General features: G+C 40.3%; 1 protein-coding gene across 1 annotated transcript; it reads right to left on the bottom strand.

Annotated features, from left to right (window-relative positions):
• Nucleotides 1–422: 422 nt before the first annotated feature.
• LOC140713617 (E3 ubiquitin-protein ligase MYLIP-like) lies at nt 423–16286 on the bottom strand. Its single transcript, XM_073023949.1, has 7 exons — nt 15882–16286; nt 15298–15488; nt 10911–11096; nt 10059–10256; nt 8013–8174; nt 7280–7700; nt 423–1567 (listed from the first exon to the last, which is right to left on the bottom strand). The coding sequence occupies exons 1-7, from the start codon at nt 15966–15968 to the stop codon at nt 1478–1480; spliced, it is 1335 nt and encodes a 444-aa protein (XP_072880050.1). The 5' UTR covers nt 15969–16286; the 3' UTR covers nt 423–1477.
• Nucleotides 16287–17291: the final 1005 nt, after the last annotated feature.

The following is a 17291-nucleotide window of genomic DNA, read 5'->3' on the forward strand; positions in this document are numbered from 1 at the left end:
TTTGCACAGTTTGTCATCTTTTGCACTCCAGTTGATCTTTCATTGATCCTGTTATAGTTACTGTTCTGTAGAATTGTTAAGTACACCCACAAGAAAATTAATCTGAGGGTTGTATAGTGACATTCTATATACATATGCAAACTTTAAATTCCTATTTTCTTTATTGCTCTTCTACTCAGCATGTTTGCTGACATTTTACTATGCTGTAAATGCAACTATACTACCCTTCAATGCACTGGCACTAGTATCCAGTGTCCAGAATCCTGAGTCAGAAGGCAGTACAATATCAATGGATGTGGTTTTAGATCTTCAAACTTTTGATCCAATTTAAAGTGTGCCAGGTGGCCAATAATGCCAAGGTTCTGGTTTCTCATAGTACTACATTAAAAAGTTCTATTATTCACTGAAACATACACATCATGAATGATACAAAATTCTTTTATTAATACATTTTAAAAGGAATATAAAAGGAGTTAAATCTAGCTTAGACAATGTTTTGTTTCAAATGGAAATAAATCTAATTTATACAAAGTGAAAAAATAGATGCCCCTTTGAAAAGGGAATGTGCTAACATGACAGTCAATGATATAATTTTAAAGTCAAAACATCTGTGCAAAGAACCTGATCTGTACATAAACAGATGGTGTCTCTCATTGCTGCTACATTAAGGCAACCCTATGAACAATACATTTGGAATTCCTTAATAAAGTGACATTTATGCTTAGCCTTAAAGCAGCTAGAATTGCACACAAATTGGTCATTTAGCAAGTCTTTGCATCTGTAAAGATTCTATTGACCATACACTCGAGGTATAAATATCCAGTAATCAAACCAGAACAATTCTACACTTGCTTTCATATTTGAAATTTGTCATAGCTACAAATGTATAACCACTGCAATTGCATATTTTAGAATTAAAAGGACCTTTTCTGTTGTAGACACCCAAGATCAGAATCATCTAAATATTTAAATGTTTTTCACCTTGCAATTGACAGAAGATGAATAAAGCTATTATACACTCCAAATGATTCTGCTCCATTGCACCAATGTTGCTAAATTGAGCTATTACACTTGAACTACAAACAAAAAAAGTTAAAATCTTAAAAAAAAAGATCAGCATAATAAAAGCTCTAATGTCATGGATGGGTAATCCAAGAAATAAAGGATTGACCAGGCAGTGTCATTGTTACAAGATCTCCAAATTACATGCTGCTACAGCAGCATCAGGTCAACTGATACAAAAAAAAGCAACTGCAATTGAAGGGTTTTAAAATTGGCTAGTCTGTTAATACCATCTGTGACAGAAGTTCCAGTCCCTTGGATCATTTTTCTGTGAGCCTTGACAAACTTCCAAAACGCCAGGAAATGCAAACACAAACAAGCTGTTATATTTGCACCGGAGAAACTTGGAGTGTTTTATGTCTTCTGTAGTGTTAGCTTAAAAAAATCAGAGGTGCTGAACAGTCTCCAAATTTGTTCAAATTACAGTGAGGTTGAGTAGACTGGCACACGTGGGCAGGAACACATGTTGAACATGATCAATTTCAGAACGACAAACTGGACAAGCCTGTGAAAAATAATAGTTATATTTTAATGAATAGCTCAAAGATAAAGTGTAAAACACTAAAGATGTGAAGCTAATATTTTCAGAGAAACAATATGGAAAAACTAAACTCCACAATTTACTAAGCATTTCCAGCTTCCTATAGTACTGGTAAAAAGTCTTAAGCACCCTATATTAAATTTTCTGTTAAACATTTAATTTTACCTTCTGCATTAGTGTAAAAGAGCAAACTTTAGATTTCCCAAAAAATTAAGTGTAGAATTGAGAATTTTTGTATTCTGTTGAAAGTAACATATTAAGCAATAGACCACTTTACAAATAAAAACTTGATTACTTTGAGGGTATATAGCCCAGTGCATGATTAAACAAAGATAACAGGGTGCTAATGATCAATGACAAAGTTGAATGAACTAAACTGAAAAATGAAACAGAAATGGGTGTAGAAAGAATCAAGCTTGAACGACAACCAAACTATGTGACAGTAAAATGTTCAAATCATCAATTCTTACACCATGGCAAGAGTAAGCATAGCAACAAGACACAAGGTGTCACCCTGCATCAGCAAGGTCTCTTCCAAGCAGAAATTTTGAGGCTGATAGGAGTTTCAAGATGTGCTATCCAAGCTCATTTGAAGCAGTAAGAAACTGGCAAGTCTAAGGACTGAAAATGCAGTGATTAATCACAGAAAGAGAGTGCAGCAGAAATCAGAAGTCCAGTATCGCGATCCACTCTAAACTCAAACCACTGGAACACAAATACACCCCTCTACAGTCTGGAGAAGTCTTGTTAGAAGTCTTCATGGGAATTGCTGCCAAAAAGGCATTCCTCTGAAGTGGAAACAAAGCCAAAAGACTTGTCTATGTACAAAAAACACAAGGACTGGGGTGCTGAACAATGGTAGTAAGTCCTCTGGACTGACAAGTTAAGATTTGAAATTCTTGGCTCAAACAGGAGGCAGTTTGTCTGTAAGAGCTGGACAGCGCTACATGGACGAGTGTCTGCAGCAAGCACGGTGGAGATTCCTGCAGGCTTGAGGCAGCATTTCTACATATGGTGTTGGTGATCTGGTCAGAATTAATGGAGTTGTCAATGCTGAGAAGTACAGATTCTCATCAATCTCATAATACCATCAGGGAGATACCTGATCGGTTCCCAGCTTCATCCTGCAGCAGGACAGTGGCCCTTTCTTGATGTTTTGCTGCATGCTTGAGTGCTCAGTGGGGGGTGACAATGCTTTTTTTGCTGGTGGGGGAGGGGATCATTGCCTTGCTGCTGCTTGTGTGTGGGAAGGTGGATTCTAATGTTTTAACTGTCATGCACTCCTGCTTTTGTGGATGTTTGCGAGGTAAAAGAATTTCAGCTTGTATGTTGTACATGTTTCTCTGACATTAAATGTACCTATTGAACACAGGCCAAGGTCATAAAGAACAGCGTAAAGGAAAAGGAGTCCCGATACAGATGGTATGGCATCCAGATCCCTGATCCCTGGAGAGAAGCAAACGAAACAGCTAAAGTCTGCAGAACAACTATGACATGTTCCCCAAGGTGCTTGGAACAACCTACCAGCCGATTTTCTTATAAAACTGCACTACAGCGCAAGTAAGAGAACTGATGCAGTTTGAAAGGCAAAGTGTGGTCACACCAAATACTAATTTAATTTTTTACTGTTTATTGCTCTTTATAGTTTTGATATTTAGAAACTTCATTTTGAAAGCATCCTCACTTCAGAATTTTTTAAAAATATATAAACAGTGTGCCAAGGCTTTTGCACGACCTACAAAAGTAGGTGCTGCTAAGGTTTTTCAATGCCCAAAGCATCTCTACTTCCCACCACACTACCCATCACCACTGTCTGATATAATACCACTACGTACTGCATTCATTCACTACAACTTGAGAAAAGTATGTCCAATTATAATAGTTCAAAAACTCTCTCCTGGGACTAACTGCTAGATTTGACCCAGAGAATAGCACTCTTGATGGTTGCACCTCTGGCAAACTACTCTTTCCTTAATTGTTCCTTCCTTATGTCATATGAGCCAAGAAATAGAACTATACAACCTAAAATGAGGTCTGAACAAGTTACATTGTGGATTTAGTCTAGCAGCTACAGGTATGATTCTAAACAACTGTAAGATTGCTGTTGTTTTATTACAAGGCCAAATTGTTATAGACCAGGAACTGCAACATGCATGCCCGGCATGAGATTAGAAGCACAACTGAGTGCTTTGAATGAACTAAATAAACAAGTGAGTAACAAATTGTAATGGGAATGTTGCGTCTGTTCAATCTGAATCAAAAATCACACTGTCATTGAAGGGATCAAATTTGGTACACCAAACACTTCAAAAGAAAGATGTTTGTGAAGGCATGAGTCCATGGGTTTGTGGAGAAATGTAAAGGTCAGATTGACAACTGGGGGAGTAGGACAACTGGGGGAGTAGGACAGTGTTAATACAATCACTCCTAAGCAGCTAGTGGATAATCTGTCCTTGTTGTCTCTGAACATCTCTGTAATGATCTTGGGACTTCCTGTCAGGTAGGCCACAATCAGTCTGTTGGCAGAAACATCTCTAGCTCCATCACACTGAACACCAGCACCCACCAGATGTGCATGCTAAGCCCAATGCTGTTGACACATAACTGCACCACTAAATCCAGTTCAAACTGATGACACAACTTTGGTTGGTCTCATCAATGACAACGTACTAAGGAGGTAGAGTGGCTGGTGGAATGGTGCAAGCACAACTTTGAGTCTCAACATGAACAAGACCAAAGAGAACCACCACCATCTGGTATGGGAATTGCAAGACACCTGACTGTAAGCCTCTACAAAGGATTGTGAGGACTGAGGAGATCTTCGGGTGTCTCCTCTAACTAGAGATACTGATCTGAAGCGCTGCATATGCAGAATTCAGAAGAACGAGAGATCATAGAAACAAAATTATGAAAGGGATAGATAAGAGAGGCAGGAAAGTTCTTCCCACTGGTAGGTGAGACTAGAACTAGGGGACATAGCCTCAAGATTCAGAGTAGATTTAGGACTGAGATGAGGAACTGCTTTTTCCGCAGTGGTGAATCTGTGGAATTCACTGCCCAATGAAGCAGTGGAGGCTACTTTTGTAAATATTTAAGACAAAGTTGGATAGATTTTTGCATAGTAGGGGAAATTAAGGGTTGTGGGGGAAAAGGTAAGCAGGTGGAGACAAGTCCCTGGCCAGATCAGCCATGTTCTTGTTGAATGGCGTAGCAGGCTTGAAGGGCCATATGGCCTACTCCTGCTCCCATTTCTTATGTTCACAGCTCTTGGCATTGTCAATGACCCCTTCCATCTGTTCAACCGCCTCTTTAACTCCCCCCTCCCCCTGACCGTCAATCAGCATTAAGACAACGATTCGGATGGGAAACAGCTGATTGCCCCAGGCTGTAAGACTACTGAACTTCCTGCCATTGCCTAGATCTCATCATTTATAAAGTGCTAGTAGTGCTTTACTATTTACTTTTTAAACTTGTCTTATAAATGCACATTATTTGTGGCAACATTACTTGTGTTGTACGAGTTATATCCACTGTGCAGCTTGGTCTGGAAGAACATTCTCATTTGGTAGTACACACGAGTATGGTTGAATGACAAACTGAATTTCAGCTTCAAAAGGCACCACAGTCAGTGTTTTTAGGTGGCTGGAGTGTTCATGTTCAATGCCCTTGTCCTGCAGAGCTCAGTACTAGGTCCTTTGAGTGCAGTTTGGCAACATGGCTGATCATGTAAAGCTTCCCAGACTCCAGAAATATAGTTAGGTCATGAGAAGCAAGTGGATTTGAATTGTGGAGATGGTGTCATGTGATGCCTTTATCTTGTGCTTAGAGAGCAAATGTGATAAAAGATGGCATAATAAAAGTGCCAATAGTGATCTTGGAATGAGTGTTTGTAAATCCCTGAAATCAAGATGGAGAAAGCAGTTATACAAATATACAGAACATTTTTATTCTGTGTGCCAGTTAATAAAAGGCAAGAGGCAAATTGCAATTGGGCACATAGCAGATTCCAGGCCTAGATACAATGCAACTGGAAAGATGTATTTTGGTGTTGTGAGATCTGGAAAACTAGTTATGGAGACCAATAAGACAAGATTGATTACATGAAACAGTGAAGCAAGGTTTCAGATGAATAAAACTATAAGTGCTATGACACCAGCAGGAAGGAGCCTCAATAATGAATCTTTCCCCTTCACCCCATTGCTTAATTTCTAAGTACAAAATATTTCCCCAGCAAGGGTTTGAAATCTGCTTAAAAACCAGAAATCCTCCCCACATACACTTGAAGAGGTATAACATAAAGGAATGCAAAGTGGGGAAGCTGAAATAAGTGTTTCATTTTTAGTTACCTATGATACCCCAGCTATTCTTCCCAAACCCACACCAGGGAGGACAGCAAGGATAAGCAGACATTGCCACCTGCAGGTACCCTGCAAGTCACACCATAATGAGTCGGAAATATTAAAGCCCTTCACTAATACCAACTCTAAATCCTGGATCTCTCTCAAGTTTTGCAAGAGCACCAAAAGGATTAGAAAAGGTTCAATATAGCAGCATGCCACTGTCTTCAGGAGTAATTTGAAATGGGCATATTCTAGAGTTAGGGTATATAACAATATCAATTTCAGCAGCAACCAGTCTTCAGATCAGAATGTGGATTGCAGATTGAATTTAAAATGCAGCTTTGAACAATGGTCTTCCTGGAGTTGCAGTTGGGGTGGATCACCTGAGATGTCTGCATATGCATGAATAAAGCCAGAGAGTCTATGGGAATTAACATTGATTTTGGGTGTCTGGAGGGTTGGTTTGAAGATGAAGGTGTTTGAAAATTACTTATCATTTGAAGCAAACAATGTCTCCACAATGCAACTATAGAATTGTCCTGCTGTTAACTTTGATATAAGGTCATGTAATACTAGGTCAGGCAGGTCTCTTCCTTCAAGAGTGTCTCAGATATGATGCCTGCTGGTCATTTTGCTGAATAAAGACTTCTATATCTACCAGCTTCAGTGTTTCTCCAGTGACTTTGTTCACAGTCACAACATTAGTGGCTTGTCTGGGATATGTTCATATCCCATCATGTAGCCAGCAATCTCAGCAGTCAAAATTGGCGATTATTTATAGAAGATTAGTACTCACACTTAGATCTGTTCAGGTCAGTGACTATGGATCATGAAGTATCACAAACAGTGGACAGCTGAACAAGTAGATATAAAAGTAGTGTTGTATGTGATTGTGAGAGACCAGATGCTGCTAATTTGGTGAAACAGGCCCATCAGTTCTGAAGGGTGGTTACTGACCAGGACACCAGTGGGATGTGTGCATACTCGTTCAAGAAACTATCGTAGCAGACTCGTTTGCGAGTGCGTTTTCGGAATAAGTCTGTAACATTGGTGTAACAGTTCTAAATACAAAGGAATATGCCCTTTGGCGTATTGGGCTTTAATTACTGACTTTGCTTGTGACACTCATCATGAAAACAAAACAAAGAAAAAGTGGGTGGACAGTGTGGTGAAGAATGAGGATAAGCTTAAAAAGATGTTAGCCATAAATCTGCCAGTACAACACTGGAATATTTTTTAAGAAACAAAGGGGGCAGGCACAAGACTCACAGTGACTAACACCAAGGAGATAGGCACAACCACTGAAGTATTTCACTGAAATTAAAGTGAAAATTACCTGCAGTTGACTAGCACAAGTATCACAGCAAACCATGTGCCCACAGGGACAGAAGGCTGTATTAATCTCTTCACCACAGCAAACCATGCACAATAATGCTTCTTTCAACTTTCTAAGCTTCTCTTGGAGAATCTGGCTTTGCTGACAGCTTAGTCCTTCACAATTATTACAGTTCAGTTCAAGGTCTGAAGACTTAAGTGGAGAATTCTGGCCATCTTGATCACTGCTTGGAACAAAGTCTACAATGCCAGCATTATATAATGCTCTTCGCGTATGGTCATAAACCTCCTTGGATGTGCGTTTGATGTCAAAAACGTATTTCTTGCCAAGATTGATGTTTTCATTGAGAAATAAAGAGGCAAGATGGCCCTTGAAATCTCTACTATACTGCATCATGACAGCGTTTGTTACAGTATCACACCTGAAAAGCAATTAAATTCCAGAAATTAAAAAATATTCTTCTGAAAGTGGCACAGTCATACCAGAAAGTAGTCCAGGGCATCAAATTACAGTTTCATGAAGTGCCCTATTTTAATCCACAAAACAAAAATATTCATAGGTTTCTTTGCCAATTAAACAGAACTATATTAAGCTGAGCATCTGAATTTCAGCAAACCAAACATATTGCAATACACACTTCAGAAAGATATTGACAACACTCAACTTCAAAAGTGCCACAAAAAAAAGCAAACTACAGGGAATACACAATACAAAAGTGTGACAGAAATCTTACCTATAAAATGCATGGGTTTCAGTTATTGCACGGTAAAGGGCACTTGCTGCTCTGGTGCTGATCAGTTTCAGCATTAACACGACGCTGCCCAAATCCTTGGTGATGGTTAGGTAAACATTTTTCCCAGATTGGGTTGCCATCTGGATAACTGGATATGAAATCCTGCAAGATCAACACAAATGATCAAATGTTTAAATTGTTTAAATTCAGGGATTATAATGAAATCAGAAGATTTTAGTATATACTATTACATTAACTTTAGTACAAATTCAGATACTGCAACATGCTTCTGCATTACTTCCAGGAAAATTAAAAACAGGAAATTGATTCAAAATACAGTTACTTATGTGTTAGGTCTAGCATGCCCATGGGAGTTTAAAATAAGTGCTAATCAAAATGACTCAAGGCTGAAGAATTGAAAAATCTGTAAATACTCTAGACTACTGCAGAATAACTGATTTAAAAGTCATGGTCCTTCAGGTTGAGTATTGAGTATAGGAGTTGGGATGTAATGTTAAAATTGTACAAAGCATTGGTGAGGCCAAATTTGGAGTATTGTGTACAGTTCTGGTCACCAAATTATAGGAAAGATGTCAACAAAATAGAGAGTACAGAGGATATTTACTAGAATGTTACCTGGGTTTCAGCACCTAAGTTACAGGAACAAGTTATTGAACAAGTTAGGTCTTTATTCTTTGGAGCGTAGAAGGTTGAGGGGGGACTTGATAGAGGTATTTAAGATTATGAGAGGGATAGATAGAGTTGATGTGGATAGGCTTTTTCCATTGAGAGTAGGGGAGATTCAAACAAGAGGACATAAGTTGAGAGTTAGGGGGCAAAAGTTTAGGGGTAACATGAGGGGGAATTTCTTTACTCTGAGTGGTAGCTGTGTGGAACGAGCTTCCAGTAGAAGTGATAGAGGCAGGTTCGGTGTTCTCATTTAAAGTAAAATAGGATAGGTATATGGACAGGAAAGGAATGGAGGGTTATGGGCTGAGTGCAGGTCGGTGTGACTAGGTGAGAGTAAGTGTTCAGCACGGACTAGAAGAGCTGAGATGGCTTGTTTCCGTGCTGTAATTGTTATATGGTTTATATGATTTCTATCTTTAGCACATACATGTTTTTATTTCTACACTGTAATGCTTAGCTAATCACTCAAGGATTTACATCTTCTCTAATACTGTATCTGCCAGAATTTTTTCATGTATTAGCTGTCAAAACTACAGCCCAACCCTTTACAGTTGTGGCAAAAAAGGAAATATGCAATGATTGCTTCTTTAAGTAAACCAAGATGGCAGAAGTCTGGAAAAGAATAGTTTGACTGTCAATAAACAAAAAGTGGACAGATGGAAGGATGATCAAAGGGAATGCAATGTTATCCACTTGAGCAATAGATTTTAATGTATTCAATGAGTGCCCTTGTATTAAGAAAGTGAGTTATTTACTTTTATTCCAGCAATGTAGTCTTTATTGTAAATGGGGTGAAGTACAAGAATAAGGAAGTCTGGAAGCAAGAGGATATACACTGGGGCTCTTGGTAACCAAAAAGAGTACAGTCACTTGAAGAGGGAATTTCTTATTGACGTGAGGCTATCAGTCTTTAAGAATCTCATACTTGCAAGCTGCAGATGCCAGACCCAAGATAAAGAAATGACACTAAAGGGCAGAGCCCACAGAGGTCCATGGGGTCCACCGTATTAGATTGCTTAATAGATAACCACAGATGACAGCAAGAGGCAGATCCACACCACAGGATTGCTTTACATACTGCATAAAGCAAGCCATTAATCTCCTCTACAACCACATTTCTACAGCGCTCATGAAGATCCATCTCAGACAGCAGGTGGGAACTATCATGGCCACTTTAGCCCTCAGTTACTAAACTATTGGATAGAGCCTAAAACTTAGATTACATAGTAGATCATCAACTGTCAATGTCATCTTTTTGCATCAACATTACAAGTTTAAGATAGTTTAAGCAGCAGGCTCAAAGGGCCAAATGGCCTAATTTTGTTGCTATGCCTTATGGTCAAAAACACCATTTACCTGTTAATTAGAGTCAAATCTTCTTTGCAGACTGATATATCATTTGGCCCCACACCAATTACCATCTTTTGTCCATCTCCATCTTTTACAGGATGCCACTCCACACCATAGTGCTCCAATGTACATGCAATCTGTAGAACTTGATATTCAGCTGTACATCGACTCATTCCTTCCAAACCCTTGTGCTTGGCAACAATACTGTTGAAGAGAGCAGTGTTTGAAAACATGGTCAAGTGCTGTGATATACAATGGGAGGAGGAAAGAGGCAAAAATTAAAAAGTGAAATTAACCAATAAAAAGCTTACACCAAAACCTTCCCTCAAAATGTGCCCTCAATTTTCAACGCTCTGCTCAAGACCGCAAGAAACTGTAAAGAGTTGTGAACACAACACACCTCCCTCACATGGACTGTCCACAATTCACTGCCTCAACATAATCAAAGACTCCATCCACCCATTACATTCTCTTCTCTCCCTCCCATCAAACAGAAGATGCAAACATGCACCACCAGTCTCACAGACATCCATCTCAATTACCAGATTTCTGACTCAATCTACTTATCATGGCCCTTGTAACATAGTGCAGTGCAGGCAGACATTCTTTGCAATTGTATTTTTGTTACTGCTCTTTTACCTCAATATACTGATATAGTGAAGTGATCCATATGGATAGCATGCACATTTTCCACACTACCTCAGCAGATGGACATGAATGAACCAATTGTCAAGTTGATCAAGGTTAATAAAGCCTACAACCTATTACAATAAGATTGAACACTATAGACAAGATTTGTACTTTTATATTTAATAAATGGGAAGGAGAACAGTTTGCAGCTTTCTGCAGTTAACTTGCCTGTTTAAAATGGTAGTGGTTAAGTCATTTGCACAGAGATCTTCATAAGAATACTTGGCAGTATTTTGGTTGTAGTCTCCAAATTCCACTTGTGCCAGAAGTGCACTCAACGTCACAGCTTGCTCTGGTGAACACTGTAAGCGCCCCCCTAGAAGGTCATCTTGTACATGCATAAAGAATTGATGCCTGGAGTTAAAAAAAGAAAAATTCAGTTAACTTTAGCTATGATTCAAGGCAGAATGCAAAACCATTAAAAAGTTAGTTGCAGAATGCTTAAAAGTTAAGAAAATGCTTCCCACAAAGTGATACAGGGTTGAATACAATCTCCTATCATAAACTCAAAATACAAAAGCTTCATTGACATGGACATCTTTGATAATAATTCAATTCTTGGAATTAACCCTCTGAAGTTAGAAATACTATTGGCTCTTTACTAATGGGATAGAAATATGAAATGTTAGGAAGTATAAAGTATAGAGAATATTAGGAAGGATAGAGTTAAGAAATGTTTAGGAAGTACAAGGTCACTGTACAATAGAAGATCTGGCTTACAATAACCCAACTTTAATACAAATTCACCCAGACTCTGTACTCAGAGACATCAAGAATAATACAGCCACAACCCAAATATCAATGCCTTCTCAAACTCTCCATCAGAGAAGACATTGAACTTTGAGCTACATCTTGTTAGTGCATAGTTAAACTGCTGATAGTTTACTTGCTGATGAGCATACCAATTCCCCTTGTCACTTCAACTGGGCTGTATTCAGATATTTAACTTGTTGGAAACATCTCCTACCACCAATGCTGACCTTCCCCAGTCTACTTGTTGCAAATCAGTCCCCAAGGGCAGTCAAGAATTTACTTATTTCCAGAAAATAGTTTATGAACAGTTTTAGGAACATGACCCTTACATAACTGAGCAATCCCCTGTATTGTCATTAATTGCTCCACTGAACAAGAATAAATTGTACATCCACCTTCTATTCCAAAGCTGCAGGTGCATTCAGCAATGGGTAGTAGGATTTGAGTGACAAATGGAAATAGACTGAAATATGCACATTTTAAAGTGTTGTGCAAACACTGCAAGAACAATTTCTGCATTAAAACATTACATCTATCTCTTCCCCACTTCTTTCTTAATCCCTCCACCCCACCCACCCATCTCTCCCCTCACATGGTCTCACCCATCACCTGCCAGTTTGTACTTCTTCCCCTCCCCTCCTCCTCATTCTGGTTTCTGCCCCTCTTCCAGTACTGATAGAGGGTCTCAGCCCGAAATGTCAACAGTTGATTTCCCACCATAGACGTTGCCCTACTTGCCTTGTTCCTTCAGCATTGTGTTACTCAATATTTCCAGCATCTGCAGAATCTCTAATGATAATGTTCTTTAATCACCAAATCCAGCTGTTAAACTCAGCTAGTAGCACAATGAAATTAGCAAACTTATCTGTCAAGGCCTGCTCAGTTAGATAACCAAGTTCTACTCCACAAGACTTCGGTAATTGAAACTTGGTCCGTTCAGTTTTTGATGAAAAAACAAATTCCATTCTAACAGAATGGCACTCATTTGGACCTTACCCTAGAGCAAACACTCCCCCCAATAAAGAAAAGTAGTTTGAACTTTCTTAAACTACACAAGAAAAAAAATCACTATGGAACTTCAAGTTCTATACAAAGTCACCATCAATTATGTATTTTTAAAAAAAAAAAAAATATAGGCAGGGATGGAAGCAATTTAGCTCCACTTCAGAATGTCCCTTAAGCAAGAACTTACTTACAAATTAGCCCCACCGTGCCTGGCTTTGAGTACAAAGATGCAGCATCAAAAGTTCAGCTGCAAACTGATTTTTTAATTTGTCCAGTTATCAATGTAAAAAAGGCAGCATGGAGGCAGACTGCATGGTTTGTAAATAGATGGGGAAATTTCTATGACTTCAAAAGACAAGGCTGATGACAACAAGAGGTACTGGGCAAAGACCTATTTAAAATGAAAAGGGCAGCATGATGATCAGATAAACCCAAAAGAAAAACCACTATAGAGCAAAACAGGTGAAAACAAAGGCAATTTTATCAAGATGCTTAATTTAGAAACATGTTGAACACTTTGGGTTTTAAACAGTCATAAAAGGAGAAGTGTGCAAGAGTGCAATGTGAAGCTGGCATTACGTCACTTAGACAGAGGCTCCAGCACTTCCACAACAATTCAGAGGTAACTCTAGGTCATATGCTTACAATGTAAACAGAAGGTTACTGGAGGTCAATCTGCATCACACACCCGCAGTTAACAAAAGACTGCGTAGCCGGATTTAACTTTACAAGCAAAAGAGACCAGATATACCCATAAAGTACATACATCATAATGATTTTACACTTAAAACACTTGAAGACCCACTGATCAATAAATCCATTCCAATGTCAATTGAAATTTAGTGTACAAAATGTCATGGCTATGATTTCAAAGAACATCAAAAGCAATCCAGATGCCCAAGTTTTAAAAGCCTTTTTCACTTTTCTGCATTTAAGAAATCAATACTATATATGAATATTCTGCTACACCAATCAACTTAGAGCCAATAATATAGGCCATCTTTGCTGGATAAACTTCTTTCCAGCACCAATCTAAGTTATGATCACTATGAGCCTTCAAATAACTACAAGAAAGACAATGGAAAATGCTGGAAACACTCAGTGGATGACATATGAACTGAAGGAGGAAAATCTCAAGTGGCATTTCATCTAAAACAACTCCGCAGACCTGAGTATTTTTCTAATTCACCATCTACAGTACCATGATAGTTATTTTTACTTAAACAATGAGGGTAAAAACTAGAAGATAAGCAGAGCAAAATCTCAATTCTGAAGCAGAAGATATTATGGCAATTCAATATTTTCCAAAACAGGGCAAGATGAGAAATCAGTCACAAACTTTTGCAGTTCAACCAATAATTACTTACAAGGCGAAGAGTACAACATTTGGCAAGTTTGGTTATTACCTCATTTAGCCAGAGACCACAGCACTTTGAAAACATTGCAGCTCACTCTCGGTCAATAATCTACATATTTTCAGTAAACTTCTGAATGGTATAACAAGATACATAGAGGATATTATTTGTGACATTAAGAGTCATTGTACGAGTGACCAGAATCACAATTTCACAGCTGACACCAACTTACAGGGAAAAATAGACGTGGAAATTAACCCTTCATTTTCAGACCAGCAAGACCTAATTCAAATATCAGCAATTTCAGATAACTAGCCGTTCCAGTTTGTACTAAAGCCAGATACTAATTCATACCAGAACCCATACATTAACTCTACACTGACACAAGTCTTTCTAGTGTGCCCGTATTTCAAGTATAGCTGAATGAGTATGCCTTCGACAACATACCAGACATAACCAAACCAAAAGCCATTGACAAACCAGGAGATTTGTAGTCTAAGGTCTAGATCTATGACATTCAAGACTGGTGATCTAGAATTATACAAGTCCAGGTATGACCTACAGAAGGGCAACAAAAGCTATTTGGATTGAGGTAGAATTGGATGGATGTTAGCTCTGGCAAGGTTTACAGATCATTACTTCCTACAAAGCGAAACCTAATTATATGAATGGCTGTGATGCTTCACTCGCCAATTAACTGTGGCACATCATTCAGATAATCTGTCCATTTCAGCAACTCAAAGTCATCCTGTAAATGCCCTTGTATGACCTCTGACCATGCCTGCTTTGTCCTCACCATTGATGCTGTTATCTTTTGGCTTCTGCCTGTATACTGGGAGTACAAGTACAGCCAGATGATCAGACTTTCCAAAGTGTCAAGTGTAGCATGGCATGGTAAGCATTCTTGATGGTGGTATAACAGTGGTCAGGTGTGCTGGCTCCTCTGACTGCTCAGGTGATCTGTTGGTGGCAGCTGTCCAGAGACTTTGAGCTGGTCTGGTTAAAATCACCCATAATTATATGGAATGCATTGGGATGTGCAGGCTGATTATGTTGCTCAGCTCCTTCAATGATCAGTTTTTGGTCTTAAGAGTTGTCCCATTTAAGCAGCTACCCCAATTAACCGATGGCCCAATTAACCGGAATTCACTATATTTAAAAAATGATCTGCCGCGAGCACTAGGACCCTGAAGCCTTGTCTGGTTGCAGCGAAAGGACTGGCTCCTACCACAATGACCTACAGTAACACTCGCAACAATGGGGTTACCATCAGTCACTTGTAAACAGAACACTACATACTACAAAAACTTTGAACAAACGGTAACACGACCAACAACAAAAACACGCGAAGTAAAAACTTTAATGTACACACATTAAATCAGGAAAAGTTTGCACGCTGGAGACTGCAGATGCCAGAATGTTTTGCAAAACTTTACACATACCTAGTTTGTTCCTGCAGCAAGAGATGAGGTTCGACAAAAAATTTAACTCGCAGTTTGAATTTATAAGGTGGCATCCCTTCGATTTGTTGGGAAATCCTGTTCCTCAGGTTGAGCCAGAGGGTCTCCCCTTTGTTCGCGGAGTATTGCAGCCCCAAATAATCGTCCTCTATAATCCCGAGTCTGTGACAAACCTGGCAATGGAGCAAATGTATCGTTTATAGAAACTGCAAGAACGAGATTGTTGATCAATACCGGGGCTCTCCTTTAAATAAACTCATTAGTTTTAATTCACAACAGCTTGCACCCCGAATATTAACCACATCAGACTCTAAGCCAACATAACAGAAACAAGAGTAATAAACCGGCGGTAGGGCTTATTTAGAAAGTTAAACACAAATTAGTAAAAAGGCAGAGTTTTTAAAAAAGTTTTGTCTCCACACTTAAGGAAACACCGCACAGACCGAGTTGCCCCACCAAATACATGCAGACCCCACCCGTTCAGACCCGGAGCGGAGAGCCGCGGTCGGCGGCGTGAACCCCCACACCACCCCGGGGAAGGAGAAGGGGGTGGCCGATGTCCTCACCTGCTTCAGGCAGTCCTCGCCGTTGGCTTTGGGATCGACTTCCACCTCCATCACCACGGAGTCGGGCCTGGTCACGTAGCACAACATTGCGGCCAGACTTGGATCGTTCACCGCTACCTCCCCTAAGCTGGCGCGGCGCTGCTGAAGCCCCGTCAGCTGCTCACGGGCATCCAGGCCCCGATTGCCCCCTCGATTTCACAGCCAGGCCTTTCCTCTCCGACCTCTCGCCTCTCTGCCGCCCTATCCCGGAGCCGGCCTTCCCGCTAGCGTAGCCGCCGCTGCGCTCGCCAACCCCCCGCTAACGCAGCCTCCGACCGCAAACCGACGCCGTTGAACCTCCGGCCCCTTCACCGGCTCTGTCCGCGCGCCTCCTCGTTCCCTTGGCAAATACTCGGCCTGACGTCACCCGCGGCCCGCTCAGCCAATCAGAAGCGCTAGCCGCTTCTCCCGGCCCAATCGGGAGCTTCCTCCATCGCGAGCTCGGGGGGAGCAGCTGATGCGAAGCGGCGGGGTGGGGTGGTCGGAAAGCATGGGGTTGAGGGGTTGGGGTCGTTCGGTGCAAGGTCTCTGCTTTTCGGGACTTGCTTGCGATAGTGGTAACTGCCCGCCCCCCAACAGAGATTGGCTCAGAGCATGTGGAATTCCCCACTTTATTTCCGTCACTGGAGATCTCCGGCCCTCTCGGTGGGAGCAAAAAGTATAAATGCATAGGCTAGGTCTGTAACATAATTGGGAAGTGTAATCTCAATTTTTTTAAATTTTGTTTTATTTTGTTGGGGTCTCGAAAATTCTGATTGGGTGTCATTGCCTTTCTGTATGGAATTCCTTTGAATTAGGTCTGTCCAGTTAGTATTAAGAGAAATAACAATCCCTTAAATAAAAAGAAGCTATCTGTTGAGAGAATACTTATAACTTAGATTATTCCTATTACCTTCCATCACTATTCATCATCACCATTATGTGTCATGATCCTATGGCGTGGGTGACCATGACCATGATTATCCTTCGCATATTTTCCACTGAAGTGGTTTGCCATTGCCACCTTCTGGGCAGTGTCTTTACAAGACGGGTGACCCCAGCCATTATCAATACCCTTCAGAGACTGTCTACCCGGCATCAGTGGTCACCTAACCAGGACTTGTGATCTACACCAGCTGCTCATATGACCATCCACCTCCTGTTCCCATGGCTTCACAAGACCCTGATCGGGTGGGTGGGGAGAGAGTGGGTCACACAGAACTCCAATCCTGTAAACTGCCAACAACTTGCTGATCTGGAGTGGACGGGCGCGGTGTGGTCACCAGCCCTTGTTCTCACTGATCTGCCAGCCTGACATCCAACCACGGATGCTGGCCTTGTTTCACCTTTGTTTCTATGTCTTCAGTTTTCTCTTATTCTTCAGGCAGTGAT

This window comes from Hemitrygon akajei, chromosome 20, assembly GCF_048418815.1.
Source record: "Hemitrygon akajei chromosome 20, sHemAka1.3, whole genome shotgun sequence".
Taxonomy (NCBI): domain Eukaryota; kingdom Metazoa; phylum Chordata; class Chondrichthyes; order Myliobatiformes; family Dasyatidae; genus Hemitrygon; species Hemitrygon akajei.

Excerpts from the sequence above, each read along its gene's own strand:
- LOC140713617 (XM_073023949.1), bottom strand. The coding sequence starts at position 15,968 with ATGTTGTGCTACGTGACCAGGCCCGACTCCGTGGTGATGGAGGTGGAA. Across the intron at positions 8,175-10,058 it reads GATTTGACTCTAATTAACAG|GATTTCATATCCAGTTATCC; the intron begins GTAAATGGTGTT and ends TTGATCTTGCAG. Across the intron at positions 1,568-7,279 it reads CTTGTGCTAGTCAACTGCAG|GCTTGTCCAGTTTGTCGTTC; the intron begins GTAATTTTCACT and ends TATTTTTCACAG.